Raw genomic sequence first — 17,826 nt, 5'->3', positions numbered from 1 at the left:
AAAACCAGCGAGCACACATTAAACACAGCAGAAACAAGACTGACTGACACCGTGGGGTTTGGGGTTTTACATAAATCCTATTGTTTTAGGTATTGAATCTGATTTTCTAAGGGGATACTATTTATTGGATCTAGATGGAGATGATCAATAATTGTGTATCTATAATAATAATAGAAACGATGTTCCTGACTTCTGGGAAGGGAAATGCGGTTTTCAAAGTCACTGCAAGATGTTGGCAGATGACAGAATGTAACCCCTTAACAGCTTGTGTGCCAACACCAACCTCTGCAGAAAATCCAGTGCCATGGGGAGCTTCAGTCAGCAATTTGACAAAAATCTGGGAACACGTGTGGGAAGGAAATAGCACCCAGGGCACCTGGACAGGGATGGAAGGAGAATATTCCTTACCATGGACACATCAGACCAATAGTGCTGAAAATTGTAACATCTCCAAAGCGGATCTGGAAATTACCTCAGGAAATATTGATCAGCTGACAGATTGCACTGATACCCCCTGGGGCTGTCAAATTCCAGCAGTATGGAATGGCCCTCAGACAGGACACTGGGAATGTTTGCAGCCAGTTCAGGGGTGTCTGGGCTGGGCAGGGAGCCCAGGCCTCCCACAGGACCCCTTAGAGGTGGGTATAAAATATCCAGATTTAACAAGGTCAAGGCCAAAGGATGCCAGGACCAAGGAAAAGTGGGATTGCCCTGGGACAGACACTTGAGCTGTTTGGAATGCTGAGGTCCAGCGGCTCCTGGCTGTGGCCCAGGCTCTGAGGCTGGGCTGTGTTTGTAGAAATGATTCTGCCTTTCTCAGGGACACCTGGGCTGAGCCAACAAACAAGGAGCCTTGGAGAGGCACAGAGTGTCAGCAGGACACGGTCAGATCCTTAGGAGCCCCAGGATGGGTGGGAAGGGATGGAATTTGGAGCACACGTTTGCCCCTGGGAGAATCAGGAGCACCACGGACACTGGGGGTATGAACGTTCCATCCCTCGTGCAAGGAGTCACCACTGGGAACCCGACTGTGGGGAAAGGTTAAAGGGGATGGAACTGGGAAACATCCCAGTGCGGGAACTCCAGCGGGATGGATTTTAGAATCCATCTCTGCTCCGCAAAGATCTGCCTTTAGGAACAGACCAGCCCCACACCATTGGGCTCTGCCAATGGGAACTTCAGTGAATGCAGCTCCTTTGGGGTTTGCTGAAATAAAGGAACAATTGCCAGCCCCAGCTAAAATGACCTTCCAGAGCAGATTGGCTTTAGCCCCATTGCTGCTACATGGACAGGGAGTGTGTGGATTCTTGAACTGAAACAGCAACACTTGTTGTGTGCACATTCCAAATGTGATGCTGGGTTGGATGATCAGGTAGAGAGGATAAAATCGGCTGCTGCATCCAGCAGGGAATTAAGGGGAGGGTTAGACTGTAACTGTTTGGATAAAATATTTAGAGGACTTGGATTTTCCCTGACTGATGGTTGGCCTCACTTTTGCAAAGTCTAACTGGGATCATGGCACTACTTGTGCTTATGACACTTGCTTTGAGCTGTGTAAAGAACATGGTTGTGAAAGCAGCTGAGGAACTCGTGGGATGTGAGTAAAGGAGCAGAGTGAGGCTTCTGAAGGCTTGAAGGGAAGAGAAGCTTCACAGCCCTCCAAGGGGGGGAAATTTGCCAGATGAAAAACCGTTTGCACCTGGTGGGTTCATACAATGCTTCTTCTCCAAAAGCCACTGGCCATGGACCCGCCCAAGGCTGATTCTGTAGGCAGCAACCAGCCCAGGTGTGCCAACTTTCACCAGTTCACCGGGCAGTCAGGGCTGGCTTTGGGGTCAGCGACCACCAGGGACCCCCAAGGAGACCCCCAGGGCAGAAGAAGGGATGTGCAAAGGGGTGGGGGAAATCTGCAATGATTTTGGGGCAATGATGATTGTGTGTGTGTTTCTGGTGGGACAATCTGGGAATGTGTCTGTGAAGCACAGTCTGCAAACAGGAACATTCCTGAACTCGGCACCCACGGCTTTGGGAGGGGCTCTCCCCTCGTGCATCCGGCCCAATAAAGAATGCTGCTGCTTTGTGCTGCGCTGGTGCTGAGGAGGTTTTGTTTCACTGAAGTTTTGGGAACACCTCTGTGCCTGTGTCACAGACCCCCAGAGCAGCTGTGATGTCAGGAAGGGGCTGTGTGACATCACAGAGTGGGATGTGACATCACAGGGTGGCTGTTTGACATCATAGAGTCTACTGTGACATCATGGAGCACCTTTGTGACATCACAGAGTGGTTCTGTGGCATCACAGATTGGGCTATGACATCACAGGGCAGAGGTCAGATATCATCTAGCAGACTGACATCACAGAGCACTTGTGACATCACAAAGCAGGTTGTGACATCACAGGGTGCAGGTGTGACATCACAGAGTGGTCGTGTGACATCCCAGAACAGGCTGTGACATCACAGGGTGGCTGTATGACATCATAGAGTCAGCTGTGACATCACAGAGCAGCTGTGTGATATCACAGAGAGGACTGTGACATCACAGGTGGTGTGACATCACAGAGTGGCTATGACATCACAGGGTTGCTATGTGACATCATAGAGTGAGCTGTGACATCGCAGATAAGGCTGTGATATCACTGGGCAGAGGTCTGACATCATAGAGGAGACTATGAAATCACTGAGTGGTTGAGAATGTCCAACACCAAAGCTTCGAGCCAACAGCAGCTCCTGGAGGGGATTCTGCCCCCTCTGCCTGTCCTGGGAGCCCAAGGGCAACGCCCCGGGCACAACAGCCCAGAGTGCTGGAGCACAGTGTCCCTGCGCCAGGCCGTGTTCCCTGGCTGTCCCCTGTCCCTCGGCTCTCTGGGGCCGGGGGTGGCAGCAGCCCTGGGGGAGAACAACCCTGAGCCCCGGCTGGGCCAGTTCCCCCAGTTCCACCCGGGGTGGGGCCCAGGTCACTCCCAGCATGGGCCCTGGGGCTCCCAGTCACCCCCAGTATGATCCCAGTCACTTTCAGTTACACTCAGTATGATCACAGTCACTCCCAGGATGATCCCACTATGATCCCACCATGGTCCCAGGTGTTCCCATTCACCCGTCTGTGCCCCCCAGATTTCTTCTGCAGCCCCCCCGTCAGAGTGGGGGGTGGGGGCCGAGTGCTGGTGCCCCCCTGCCTGCAGCAGATCCAGCGGTGAGGGGAGTTCAGGGGTCCCTCAGCATTTGGGGTCCCCTGGGATTTGGGGTGAACCCCCCGGGCCCCCCAGGATCTCCCTGAACACGCTGACGCTGCCCGTGCGCAGCGAGAAGGTTCATACCCGGCACGGGGTCCCCAGCTCTGTCACCGGCATCGCCCAGGTACCCCAAAACCTCCCGGGAATCCCCAACACCCCCCGGGGAACCCCAACCTCTCCTGGGACCCCGAAAATATCCCCGGGACCCTCCAAAAACTCCCCAGGACCGCAAAGCCCCATACAGATCCCCCAAAACCCTCTCAGGACACCAAAATTCCCACGGGACCTCCCAACACCCCCCGGACCCTCTTGAGAAGGTTTATACCTGGCACGGGGTCCCCATCTCCATCACCGGCAGGGACCCCAAAACAGCCTTGGGACACCCAAATATTCCCCTTGTGATCGCCCAAACCCCCACTTTGAGACCCCTGAAAACTCCCCTCGGGAACCCCAAAAGACCCCGGGACGCCAAAAACCCCCGGGACCCACAAAACCCCCCCAGGAGCCCCTCGCGAATGTTCAGACCCAGCACGGGGTCCCCATCGCCATCATCGGCACCACCCAGGTACCCCCAAACCCTGCCGGGACCCCCAAACCCTGCCGGGACCCCCAAACCCTGCCGGGACCCCCAAACCCTCCCGGGACCCCCAAACCCTCCCAGGAGCCTCAAACCCTCCCGGCATCCCCAAACCCTGCCGGGACCCCCAAACCCCCCCGGGGCTCCGCTGCCGGAATCAACGGGAGTGGTGTTGCCCTTTTAACGGGAGTTACAGTGGGCACCGACTTTACCGGGGCATCTTAAAGCGCCGATGGTAGAGCGAACCCCAACATTTCACCCGGGGGGCACTCTCCCGTTTGCTGCACTCGGGGGAGCCCCGAACGGCGACGGCTCCTGGGCTGAGCCCCGCACTCAGCCGGGGCTGGGGAGGGAACGGGGAGGGCTGGGACGGGCTTTGGGGTGCTGGGCTTAACTGGGGGACCCCACTGGAAGCCCTTTGCCGCTGTCCCACCTGCCCGGATCCCCCCTCTCGCACCCCTTTGCCGCTGTTGCCCCAAAGCTCCGCTGCCCCAGCTCGCTCTGGGGTGACCCAGCCCTTTCCCATCGTGGCCCGGCCCGGCCCCGCTGCCCCGAGAGCTCCCGGGCCGCGGCCGCAGGCACGGAGGAAGGGCAGGAGGAGGAGGAGGCGGGCCAGAGGAGGAGGAAGAGGAGGCACGGGGGGAAGAAGGAGGAGCCGGAGCAGGCGGAGGAGGCTCCACGTGCGGGCAGCGCTCTCTGGATCCGCAGCCGCTCGGGCCGGGAGCATCGCCCGCCCCGCATCCCGCAGGTGCCCGGGGAGGGGGAGCTCGGCCCAAACATGCCGGGCGGTGTTTTTGGAGGGGGGAGGGATATTTGGAGCTCGCAGGGAATCGATTTGGGGCTCGCTGTTTCATGCTGTCTGTCGGGGCGGGCGGCGCGATGTTTGGAGCTTGCGGGGCTCCAAAGGCGAGCCGCAGATGCCCCGGCGGGGGCGGATATCGGGGGGTCCCGGGAGGTGTTTTTGGGGGTGGCGGTGGCGGCAGAGCCCCGGCGGGGGCGGGGGGATGCGGGTCCCCCCGCGGTGGGGGTTGGGCTTCCCGGGCCGGGCCCTCCGAGCTCTGCCGGGGCCCCGTGGGGACGGCGCGGGGCCGGCGGGGGCGGGGGGACACCGGTTTTGGGGAGCCCCGGGAGAGCCGCGGCTTCCCTAAGCGGGACCCCGGAGAGAGGAGAGCCCCAGAAGGCCAAAGCGGGGAGCCCGAGAGGGGGGACCCCTGGGATTGGCGGGACCCCGGCGGGGGGGTCTGGGGGCTGCAGGGGCGGCACGGCCGGGAAAGGGGCTCGGGGGTGCCGGGGCCGGGAAAGGGGCTCGGGGGTGCCGGGGCCGGGAAAGGGGCTCGGGGGTCCCGGGGCTGGAAAGGGGCTCGGGGGTGCCGGGGCTGGAAAGGGGCTCGGGGGTCCCGGGGCTGGGAAATGGCTGCTCCCAGTATGAGCCCAGTTCCCTCCCCGAGTGGTTCCAGTTTCCTCCTCAGTCCCAGTATGAGCCCAGTCAGTCCCAGTATGATCCTGGTCACTTCCCCTCAGTCCCTGCAGAATCCCTGTTACTCCCAGTATGAACCCAGTCACTCCCAGTCACTCCCCATTATGATGCAATTTGCCCCCAGCACAGTCTCAGTTGCTCCCAGTTCCTCCCACTTTTGCATATTGTATTCCCAGTTCTCCCAGTTGCCCCAGCATAGTCCCAGTCACTCCCAGTATGATACCAGTCTTGCCCAGCAGAGCCCCAGTCACTCATGATTGCCCCCAGTTGCCCCCAGCATGGTCCCAGTTTTCCCCAGCACATTCCCAGTCACTCCCAGTGTGGTCCCAGTCACCACCCGCATGGTCTCAGACACTCCCAGTATATCCCAGTTGCCCTGACCATTCTCGTGGTCATTCCCAGGCACTCCCAGTTAGCTCAGCATGGATCAGTTGCCCCCAGATTTATCCCAGTCACTGCCAGTACATCCCAGTTGTCACCAGCATGCATCCTATCATTCCCAGTTCCTCCCAGTTCCTCCCAGTGCATCCCCAGTAGGATCTCAGCATGGGCCTGGTCGCTCCCAGTAACCCCCACTGACACCCACGCTAATCCCAGGATGATCCCAGTCACTCCCAGTATGATGCCAGTGGTCCCCAGGGTGTTCCCAGTTGCTCTCTGTCAATGCCAGCATGAGCCCAGTAGCCTCCAGTATGATCCCCGTGACTCCCAGTATATCCCAGTATATCCCAGTCACCCCTAGCATGCTCCCAGTCACTCCCACTTCTACCCAGTTGCTTTCAGCATGATTCCAGTTGCTCACAGCCACTCCCAGTCAATCCCAGTATGATTCCAGTTACCCCCAGTATGCCCCCAGTCAGTTTCAGGTACTCCCAGTATTATTCCAGTCATGCCCAGAGTGCCTCCTTGTCACTCCCAGTGTGGGCCCAGTTGCTCCCAGTATGAATCCAGTCACTCCAAGTTCCTCCAAATACGATCCCATTTGCTCCCAGCATGGTCTCTGTTGCTCCCAGTCACCTCCAGTATGGTTCCAGTCATGTCCAGCATCTTTCCAATCCCTCCCAGTCTGATTCCAGTATGATCACAGTCCCTCTCAGATACTCCCAGTATCATCCCAGTCAGTTCCAGTAGGATCCCAGTATGACCCCAGCATGGGCACAGCTGCTCCCATTATCTTCCAGTGTGGTTCCAGTTGAACCCAGTTGCCCCCAGTTCAGACCCAGTCACTCCCCACATGAGGTTGAGCGCTCCCTGAATTCACAGCCCCCACCCGTGGGATCATCGCCCCCCATCCCGCAGGTGCCCGGGGAGGGGGAGCTCGGCCCAGATATCCCGGGGGGTTCCCTGGGTTGGGTTTTTTGGGGGGATGTTTGGAGAATGAAGAACTCCAAAGCTGAGCAGAAAATGCCCCTTGTGAGGACATTGGGGGTCCCCAGGAGGTGTTTCTGGGGGTCCCGGTGGCGGTGCCAGCAGAGCCCTGGCAGCGGGCAGGGGGATGTGGGGTACGCCCCGTGGTGGGGGTTGGGTCTGCCCGGGTCAGGCACGGCCACCTCCAGCCCGGAGCCAGGGGGCTGCGGGACCCCTTGGGAGAGCCGGAGGGGGAACCTCGGGAGCCCCAGAGTGGGACGAGCAGAGAGGGGCAGTACCGGGAGCAGGGGAGCCCCGGCAGTCTGGAGGAGCGAACCCCTGTGACCCCCAGGGCCCCAAAGTGGGGAGCCCAGAGAGGGGGGAGCGCCGCCATTCGCGGGACCCTCAACAGCCTGGAGAGGGGCAGGGGGGACTCCTTGGACCCCCTGCACCCCGAAGCAGAGAATAAGGGGAGAAGGGACCTGGGGACCCCATAACCCCCAGCGTCCCTAAGTGGGGAGACCAAAGGGGGGAGCTTTTGGATTCCTGGACTCCCAGCAGCCTGGGGAGGGTGGAGACCAAGTAGAGAGGGGGACTCCCAATGAAAGAGGGACCCCAGCAGCTGGGACAGAGGGGACCCCCGGACACCAAAGGGGAGAGACCAGAGAGAGGGAACTCCTGAGAGGCTTTTTCAGAGCAGATTTTTATGGACACACAGTGCCCAGTGACTTCTAGAGATGGACTTGGGCAGAGGGACCTTAAACTCAATGTGCTCATCCCTTGTTTTCCTCAAACCAGGATTTCCCATTCCCAGCCCTTGGCCAGATGAAGGAGGAGGCTGTGAGGAAGAGGAAAATGCCCCGGGAGCCCCAGGCAGGTGAGGAGGAAGTCAGTGCCCCTTTCCCCTCTCTCCTGCTCCATCTCCCAGCCCAGCATCGCCCCCGGCTGCAGGACAACCCCGCTGCCGACGCCGTCCTGCCGGGGACGGACTGGGGGGATCTCCTTGCCCTTCCCTGTGGCACGGAGGCAAATCCCATCCTCTCCTTGTCCTTCCTCCCCAGACAAGGAGCTGAGCACGGAGCCCAGGGAGGACAAATCCCCGCGGCAGAACCTGGTGGAAGAGGCCGTTTTGAGCGGCTCCACGGCGCAGGAATCCAACGGGGAGGAAAAGCCCCGGAGATCCCGCAGGAGGAGGGGCTGCAAACGCAGCCCAGGGTGCTCTGAGGAGGAAAGACCCACCCTGTGCTGGGAAGGCGGCCGGAGATGCAGCCAGAGGTCAGAGCTGGTGGTTCATGAGCAGCTTCACAATGGGGAGAAGCCCCACAAGTGTGGGGAATGTGGGAAGAGCTTCAGGTGGAGCTCCCACCTGATCCGCCACCAGATGATCCACACCGGGGAGAGGCCCTACGAGTGTCCCCAGTGTGGGAAGAGGTTTCACACCAGCTCCAATCTCCTCCAGCACCAGCGGATTCACACGGATGAGAGGCCCTTCCGCTGCCCCGACTGCAGGGAGGGCTTCAAACAAAACTCCCACCTCATCACCCACCAGCGCATCCACACTGGGGAGAGGCCCTACGAGTGTCCCCAGTGCGGGATGAGCTTCTCCAGGAGCTCTCACTTGACCCAACACCAACGGAGGCACCGCTAAGGGAAGCCCTGCGAGTGCCCCGACTGTGGCAAGAGCTTTGTCCTCTGCTCCAACTCCATCTCCCATCAGAGGAGCCACATTTGGCAGAGCCCTGGTGACCCACATTCCCTGTGATCCAGGTTGGGAAGAGCCCTGGCTGGTGCTCTCCACGTTCTCCTGGATCCCCGTAGGCACCTGGGTGAACGCAGGGGCAGGAACATCCATCGGGACTCAGATCAACATTGGAAATTCACTGGGAACAGCTGATTTTTTACCTTTACACCCTAAAATTTTCGTCTGCTCTGTCCAATTGTTTCTTCTGGTGGCTGCGGAGACAAACAATGGACTCTACACGATTCGGTGTGAATCAGGCAGAAGCCATTTTATTGATGACCTACTGTCCCTCATATACAGTTCTTGCTTTCCCTACATGCGATCGTGCATAATTATTATGGGTTCAGGGCTATTTTCACACGCTGCTTTATGCTTTGTGATTGGCTCTTGTCTGTGTGTCACATTGTCTGTCGTGTATGTCACAACTGTCCTTCAGTTTGCCTTTTCTTATCCTTTTCTTCCTTTGCTTGTTCCTCATTCACATCCTCCCCAGTGCTGCTTGTTCCTTTCTCACAACCTCCCCATGGACTCTTCCCCTGTGTAGGTGCTCAAGTCCTTCTGTCTTACGTGCTCTGGTTCCTCTGTTTTATGGCTGGTTCACATTATGTCGATTTTCTAGTAAAAACATGATTTCCACAGTCGAGGCATCAATGGGTCCCACTGAGCTCCATGCCCACCACAGGCTCCTCATGGACTCCTTGGAGGAGAGAATTGGGGGCCAGGATTGCACAAAGCTCTCAGAGACTCCCAGGCAAAAGCCAAAGCCAAAGTCCTTTGAAAACCCTGCAGTCCCTGGGAGCATTGAGGAGCCCCCAGGGCCATTCCTGACCAAGGCTCCCCAGGGACTCCTTCCAGCAGATCCCTGAGGCCACTGGGATGTGGGGGGATGCTGAGGGCAGGACAAGGGGCTGACGGTGCCCAGCCTTGCTGGGGCTGTGCCAGGAGGCCCCAGGGCCTCAGGACAAGGTGTCTCCTCCCAGCCCTTGGTGGCACAGATGCTGCTGTGCCCCAGGGCACCAAGAATTGGCTTCTCTTTGTCCCCCTGTCATCCCTGCCTCCAGTTCTCTGCTCTGACTGCAGCCTGGGGACACTTTCTCAGTCGTGTCCCTCACTGGGACCCATGAAAACTTCCAGAAACTTTGAAGTTCAATTCTGGCTGGAATTCTTGAGAGGTTTGTGCCAGTCCCTGTCAGGGACTGATGTTCAGGGCCTCAGCAGCAAGGCCCAAGAGGGTCATTGCAGTCCTTGTGCTGTGTGTGTGCTGCTGAGCTGGGCCGGGCTCCTGGCACAGAGGCAGCTCCTGGCAAGCGGCAGCGCTGCAGAGAGACAGCTCTGGCCAGGAGCAGCTCCTGGGCACAGCCCAGCAGGGCTGGGGCACTGCCTGCAGCCAGCCCGGGCACAGCACAGAGGGACACAGGGCTGAAACTCAGCCGGGGCTGGGAAGGGGCTGGGAAGTGACTGCAGGAGAATCACTCCCAGCCCCTGGCACAGGAAGCCTCAGGCTGCAGGACACGGCAGCTGCAGCTCCTGGAGGGATCTCCTAAAGCTGCAGCATCCCCCTGCCTACGGATTCTGTGAGTACAACTCGGAGCATCTCGAGTGCAGGGGAGGTGAAATGCTCATGAGCCTCTGACGGGCTGAGGGTTTCTGATCACTCCCAGAATATTTCCAATACAAGGATTTTGATAGAAATGAGGAAATTTCCTGAGACTTTGTTTTCAGTTTCCTGCCATTGGAGAATGGTGGGGAGGGTGGATAAATATTAAAGGTGTGATGAATTTTGTCAGGTCCCTGGGACATCCAAACTGTTCCTTTCAGTGATCAGCAGGTGCACAGGAGATGCCTCCTGTGCTTTCAGCCACTCCCGTGCCCATGGACAGCACCAGCATCACCTTGGCTGGACCCCTCAGGCTCAGTCTGAGCTGTCCTTTCTCCAAGCTGCAAACAGAACCTGCCCCAGCCAGTGCCCTGCACACAGGCAGGTTTCTGTAGGGCCAAGGAGAGTGCACAGAGATTTGGGGTCTGTGAGTGCTGGCAGGGAGAGATCAGGCACAGGGAAACAGCTCCAGGAGGAAAATCCCCAGGAAGCAGAGAGGAGATCAGGGAAGGAGAGAAAACAAAGCCAACAATGTGTCAGGGAGAGTTTAGAGATCCCCACAGGATCCCCTCCAGTGCAGCCCCTCCCTCTGAAGAAGCCCCCTCCCTCCTGTGCCCCCCAGCCAAGGCTCTGGCCTCAGGGCCGGGGGTCCAAGGCGTGAAGCCCCTCCTGGGCAGGCAGAGCTGCAGCAGAGCCGTGGGGCAGCTCTGCAGCCCCGGGCCCAGTTCCCTCTGCAGAGCACAGGGCTGGGAGCAGCTCCCCGGCCCTGGGGGCTCTGGGAGGGGGCACAGCTGGCTCAGGGTGACGCTGGCCCCAGAGCCCGGCTGTGGGCAGGGCTGTCAGTGCAGCCAGGGCAGCAGCTCAATCTCCCTTCATCCAGTGCCCGCTCTGGGACTCTTGGCTCTCTCCCCGAGGTTTCCTTCCAAGCTGGGAGTTTCCTCCAGGATGCAAACGTGTCCTGGAGCATCTTTGTGTTATCTGAAAGGCCCAGAGAGAGGAGAAAAGCAGAGATGCTACAAGTGTGCAAATGCTGTCGGGTTGGTGAAATGAGCCAGGGGTGTCCTCGACTACGAATGTGGTGCTGAGACCTTGAGAGAGGGACGGACATTTGGGGGTCTGTGGTGGATCCATCTGCTCCCAGCAGCACCTGGTGATCTTTAAGGGAAACATGGGAGGGTGAACATTCTACATTTGAGAGAAGTGAAACTGAGAAAATCTGAGCAGGTCAGAATGACAGAGCACCTCCCCTGAGTCTCCACTCATCATCTTGCCTTGCAAAAGTTGCTCTTTTCTCCCTGAAGGCAGCAGAAATGCTGAGGATTTCTGATACCCAAGAATACCAAGAGAGATATGGGGGGAGTTAGAAAAAAAAACCTCAGAACTCTTAAACACAAAAGGGTGTCTGTGTGTGTTCCAGGGGAGGGTGGATGGGAAATGGCTTTGGTTGTGGTTACAGATCTCCTCTAACTCTTCACTGTGTTTTTCTCCATGGTAGAACCCAATGCCCGGACACAGCCAATGTCCAACAGCAGCTCCATCAGCCCCTTCCTCCTGCTGGCATTGGCAGACACGCGGCAGCTGCAGCTCCTGCACTTCTGCCTCTTCCTGGGCATCTCCCTGGCTGCCCTCCTGGGCAGCGGCCTCATCATCAGCGCCGGAGCCTGCGGCCAGCACCTGCACAGCCCCATGTTCTTCTTCCTGCTCAGCCTGGCCCTCACCGACCTGGGCTCCATCTGCACCACTGTCCCCAAGGCCATGCACAATTCCCTCTGGGGCACCAGCCACATCTCCTACTCAGCATGTGCTGCTCACGTGTTTTTCTTTCTCTTCTTCCTCTCAGCAGAGGATTTCCTCCTCACCATCATGTGCTACGAGCGCTACGTGTCCATCTGCAGAGCCCTGCACTACGGGACCCTCCTGGGCAGCAGAGCTTGTGCCCACATGGCAGCAGCTGCCTGGGCCAGTGCCTTTCTCTACGCTCTCCTGCACACGGCCAATACATTTTCCCTGCCCCTGGGCCAGGGCAATGCCCTGGGCCAGTTCTTCTGTGAAATCCCACACATCCTCAAGCTCTCCTGCTCCAAATCCCACCTCAGGGAACTTGGGCTCATCACTGTCAGTGGCTGTTTGCTCTTTGGCTGTTTTGTGTTCATTGTTTTCTCCTATGTGCAGATCTTCAGGGCTGTGCTGAGGATCCCCTCTGAGCAGGGCCGGCACAAAGCCTTTTCCACGTGCCTCCCTCACCTGGCCGTGCTCTCTCTGTTCCTCAGCACTGTTATGTTTTCCTACCTGAAGCCCCCCTCCATCTCCTCCCATCCCTGGATGTGGCACTGTCAGTTCTGTACTCGGTGGTGCCTCCAGCCCTGAACCCCCTCATCTACAGCCTGAGGAACCAGGAGCTCAGGGATGCCCTGAGGAAAGTGAGGACTGGATACTTTTCACAAGTTAAAATCTTTCTATTTCCTTCTGCCATGCGAGGAAAATTATGACTAGGATGCTTCTCAGAAGTAATAATCTCTCTCTTTCCTGCTCCAGAACCTTCAGAATGTAACTTTACAATCCGGGCCTTTTTTTTCCTCTTTGTCCATATTTTCATTGGTGCTTTTTCTTATTCTTTTTCTGGTGTTATTCTGCTTTTTATAAAGTACTGTAGTACTACTCCTTGCATTTCTACATGAACATCTACCTTTCTTTTGAAACACAAAGACTTTCAGGAGGCCTCTTCCCTGTGCATTTGAATATAAACAAGGGGCTGCCCTGACCTTTGTGTCCAAGGTTTGTTCCTCAGCCCTTCTCTGGCTCTGCAGGGGCAGTGCCTGTGGGCAGAGCTGGAGGGAAGAGACTCCCAGCACAGCAGCACGGCCAGGGACAATGGCCCAGCCTCTTCCCACCTCTGCTCTTCCCAGCTCCACACTCCCTTTCCCAGCCCTTCTGAGGGTGCAAGGCCGGAGTGCTCGGGCAGCTCGGTCACTGTCCTGCTGCGTGTCCGTGCTGTGAGCACAGGCAGGGACAGGCCACGGGCACTGCTGGGACACAGCCGGGCTCCAGCACAGCAGCTCCATCAGCAAAGGGCATCTCCTGGGGGCAGGGCAGGAAGGCTTTGCTCTCCTCCAGAGCTGCTGTCAGGAATGTGCCCCAGGAATGCCCTGGCAAAGCAAACCCCAGTGCCCAGGGGCAGGGGGGAGTGTGCAGGGGGGGCAGGCAGCAGTGTCCTGGCACTGCCAGAGCTCCTGGGATGGACCTGAGGGAGCAGCAGAGCAGGGCCTGGGCTGTGCCTTTGTTCCGGGCACAGCCTGGGAAGGTGCCCAGGGCAAGTGTCCCACACCAGCCCCTGCCACCAGCAATCCCAGCACTGGCCTCTGCCCTCCCCTGCAGGAGGTTGTTTGTCCCTGCACGGAGGGACACCAAGTGACCAGGCCAGCAGTCCGTGTTTGCTGTGTCCTGAGGAGCCTTCAGCAGTGCATTGAGTGGGTGTGGGGAGATGAACCCGAGTGAGCACAAACACCATCAGCAGCACTCGGGGCTGGCACAATTCCAGGGGCACAAACTGTGCCCTGAGGCCACTTCACTGCCAGAGTAATGTCCTCTGGGAAAGCACCTGTTATAAACATATAGTATTGGCTTCTCGCAAAGTATTAAAGTAGATATTATATAATGTTAGAAATGCTTTTTGCTGTGTGGATGTAGTTTTCTCTCGTTTTAGCAAGAATGTTAGCAAGTGTGAGCAAGTAAGAGAACCTCCAAGGGAGCAGAGGATGAGGCCCAAGGAGCTGCTAATCAACACTTTGTCCAGAGAACAAAAGGGCCCAAAGGCTGCTCCGCCCGGAGAACGGGCAGCCAGGAGGGTCCGAGAGCTGCTATCACCGCTCTGCCCGGGGGGCAAAGAGGCCCAAAGCTGCAATCAGCCCTGACTGTCTGGAGAATTAAGAGATCCACCCCACCATCGACTCTTACCTAGCGGGCCCAACCCCAAGAATCAAAAGAAATAAAACCACAAGGCAGAAGACTATGCATGCTCTAAAAAGGCGGACCCAAGGAGTGGCCATGCAGATCAATTCCTGGAAAAGTTTTAATATGAATAGAGAACAGACAGTAAAAATGGTATAAAAGAGACTCACCTCGGGCATCAGGTGTGCTCTTGGCAGAGCGCCAAGGCACCCGGCCGTTATCCCTTTGCTTTATTTTACGTGTCTCTTATTGTCTTTATATTAAACTCTTTAAATTCTAACAGGAGAGTGAACCTCGCTTTTCACAGCACCTGAATTCTTTGCTGGGCTGTGCTGAGAACTGCATGGAGACAAACGTCCAGGGCAGGGAGGCTCCAGGGAAAGTGCTCAGGACAGCCAAGGGCTGCACAGAGAGACACCGGAGTGGTGGGTCTGTGGGGAGAAATCACAGCTGCCTCCCTTGGGAATCGCCCCCAGGACCTGGACAGGCCTGTGCTGTGTTCTGGGCACTGACCTGGAACCGAGGGATGTGGAAAAGGCCTTTGGTGTCAGGGATGTTGGGAAGGCTGGGCAGGCACTGGCATTTGTCCCTCAGGGATTCCATGAGGGTCCTGCCAAGATGAGCTCTGCTCCTCCTTGGAGCCCTTCATGGGCACAGAGGGCTGAGAGACCTTTCCAGGACAGGCTCAGGCCAAGGAGCCCTTGAGTCTCTCAGCCCCCCGTCGGTGCCTGCTGGAATTCAATCCCCCTCCCCATCCCGCAGCAGCCCCGCATTTCCCTCCTCCAGCCTTGCTCTCCAGCACAGCCACGGGGGCTCTTCGGGCTCTCGGCTTTTCCTGCAGCCACCGAGGCCAGCTGAGCTCTGCCTTCCCCACACTCAGCCCTGCCCAGCGCAGGCAATGCCCAGAAATTCCCTGTGTGTCCCTGGCCTCGCTGTCAGCCCCGGCAGCGGCAGATGACAGAATGTAACCCCTGTAACAGCTTGTTTGCCAACACCAACCTCTGCAGAAAATCCAGTGCCATGGGGAGCTTCAGTCAACAATTTGACAAAAATCTGGGAACCCACTGAGGAACGGGGTCCCCCCGGCCTCATCATGTGCAGCCTTCAGCTGTCTCAGGCAGAGCCCATCCCGCCCTCAGCAGCCCCAGCCCAGCCCAGCCCAGCCCTCCTGGGCAGGAAGCCCCAATGGCCGAGCCGGCCTGGGACACTTGCAGGGATGCGGGGGCAGCCGCAGCTTCTGGGGCCAGCCTGGGCCAGGCCCTGAGCGCCCTGCCAGGGAACCATTGCTGCCCCACATCCCATCTCAGCCTGCCCTCGGGCAGCGGGAAGCCGTTCCCTGGGGCCCGGCCCCGCAGGCCCTTGGCAAGAGTCTCTCTCAGCCAGCAATTGCTGCTCCTCCCTGCTGCGGGGCCCAAGCTGCAAGTTGATTTTCTGCCGCTGGCCCCGGCCCAGCCCCGAGCCAGGGCCAGGACCTTGCCCTGGAGCTCTGCGGGCGCTGCCTTTGTGCGGCCGCAGCGCAGCGGCCGCAGCTCGGAGCTGCCCTTTGTGTCCCCGCCGGCAGCTGCCAGAGCTGGCGGGGCTGGGCCAGGGCCGGGCCAGCCCCGGCCTTCCCGGCTCTGGGACACAGCGGCGGCAGCCCCAGCCTTCCAGCCCTGCACACGCTCCCACACAAGCCTCCAGAGCCGCGGCCACGCAACGCAACTGACCGGCCGCTGACCCCCCAGCCTGGCCTGATGGCCATTCCTCTGCCCACACCTCGGCCAAGCTCCCCTTGGCCACCTCCTGAGCCACAGTGCCACACACAAGTGGCACATACAGCTACACAGCTCTGCCCACAGCTGGCAGGGAACGTTCCTTCAACAGAAAAACCACCAAGAAAAAGAGAACTGCCCCCAGCAGAGCTGTTCCCTCCTGCAGTAGTTACACCTGCACACCCACAGCGCCTGAGACTGCAAGCAATGAGCATTCCCTGGGCACATGTGCAGCCCAAGCAGCTCGAGGACAGCCTTGCAGCAGGACTGCTCTCAGCTGAGCCAAAAAGGCCCCTCTGGCAGCTGCAGGGCCATTGCAAAGGGCAAGGGCCAGAGCCTGGGCCCACGGCGGAGGAAAGGGCTCTCAATTCTCCTGCCCTGCCACCTCAACCCTGTTCCCAGGCTGCTTCCCACACAGGATTGCTCTGCAGGACTGCGGAAAGCTGAGAGGCAGCTCTGGCTTCTCCACTTTTCATGAGCTAAAGCTGCCTGGCAGAAGAAATGGAGGGACAGCTCTGGTGGCACAATCCCTCCCGGCCCAGGGCCCAGCGCTGGGAAGGTCTTTCCGTGCCGAGGCTTTGCTGCGGCCAAGGAAAGCTCCTGGCTCAGGGTCACCTTTCCTGCTGGGCCAGAGCCCCCGAGTGGCCCAGCAGCAGCAGAGAATTCCAGCACAGCCCCGGCACGGGCAGGGCGGCCCTGGGCGGGCTGCGGGAGCCGGCAGCGCCTGAGCTCAGAGCAGCTGAGCCCGGGGGCTCTTGGCCAAGGCCGAGGCCCAGCGAGCATTTCTCAGCTCGCAGGGCGGCCTGGAAAGGTGCTGGGGGGGATCATTCACCCCCCAGGGCGGTCCCAGTGGCTCCCAGGATTTCCATGTCCGTGCTCCCAGCGCTGCTCCCAGCCCTGATCCGTGGGGATGGCAATGTCCCGCTCCCTTCCCGGGGCAGGCTCACACCTGAGCCAGGTGTGCAGGGCAGGACCTTGCCCTGAGCCCAAGCCCTGTCCCCCCTGCAGGATCTGCTTCCCATCGGCCTCTTCCTCCTGCGGCCCCAAGCCCAGCTCGGTGCTGAACGAAGGGCGCTGGGCCGGGGTCATCCCCCGGCGGGGGCTGCGCACCCCCTCTGCCCCCTCTCCAAATTCCCTCCCGGGGCAGCAGGGGCTGGCTCAGGAGCCCTGTGGGCAGGGAAAAGGGGGTGACACCGGGATGGGGGAGGTCACACATGCTCTGGGGGGACACACACGGCCCCTGGGGACCCCCCCTCACCTTCTCGTGCAGCGCCAGGAGGGTGAACCCCAACATGGAGCCCCCGACCCCCAGCAGCATCTTGGGGGGTGGGTTCTGGTGGCAGCTTTGGGGGTCTGGGGGGGAGGTCACAACTGCCCTAAAACCCCCTCCCAGCCCCACAGCCACTCCCAGACCCCTCAAACCACCCCACAGCTCCCAGCCAGGACTCCCCCAACCACTCCCTGCAATAGAAATGGCCCCAAAAGCCACAAAATCCCCTTTCCATCTCCCCAAACACACACCCAAATTGTCTCCCAGCCACACAGCCCTGCCAGCACCCAAAACTCCCTCAGAGACTGCCTCAAAATCCCCCTAAACCCCATCCCATCACTGTAAGTGGCTCCAAGGGCCACAAAAGCCCCTCCCAGTTCCCCAAGGAGCCCCCAAACCCCCTCCCACCCCCCATGGTACCGACCAGGACAGGCTGGGGGAAAGGAACATCCACAGCCCAGAGCAGCTCAGGCACTTGAGCAGCGATTTGGGCACTTGGGAGGTCACACCCCAAAGGGGGAGACCCAGGCCAGGGACTGGGACAGACAACCGGAATTCCTGGAGAACAGATGGGCTCAGGTGGACATGTTCTGCCCCCAGAACTACGAGATTGTGGCCCCTATCTGCCTGGCTTCATGGCTTCACAACACTCAGATCCTCCCGAATATTCCCCTGAACCCCAAATTCACCCCCAAATTCTGGTAAAATGGCGCCGCTTTAGACCTCTTTGTTTAATTTATTTTTACGCCAATTTTTACTGTTTCAATGGGATTAACACAGAAATTACTTAGGCTGCAGAAGATCTCCAAGATCATCCAGGGTTGCTTGATACCACCAGAAGAAACAATTGTACAGAGTAGATGAAAAATTTAGGGTGTAAAGGTCAAA

The 17,826-nt window shown here is 58.7% G+C and overlaps 1 protein-coding gene across 1 annotated transcript; it reads left to right on the top strand.

The window, feature by feature from the left end:
• Positions 1-11,487: 11,487 nt before the first annotated feature.
• LOC309583736 (olfactory receptor 14J1-like) lies at positions 11,488-12,336 on the top strand (the record flags this gene model as incomplete). Its single annotated transcript, XM_082299521.1, has 1 exon — positions 11,488-12,336. The coding sequence occupies one exon, from the start codon at positions 11,488-11,490 to the stop codon at positions 12,334-12,336; it is 849 nt and encodes a 282-aa protein (XP_082155647.1).
• Positions 12,337-17,826: the final 5,490 nt, after the last annotated feature.

This window comes from Coloeus monedula (genome assembly GCF_965178545.1).
Source record: "Coloeus monedula genome assembly, chromosome: 32".
Lineage (NCBI taxonomy): Eukaryota > Metazoa > Chordata > Aves > Passeriformes > Corvidae > Coloeus > Coloeus monedula.
The sequence above is the reverse complement of the archived record's forward strand: the minus strand, read 5'-3'. Positions and strand labels throughout refer to the sequence as shown.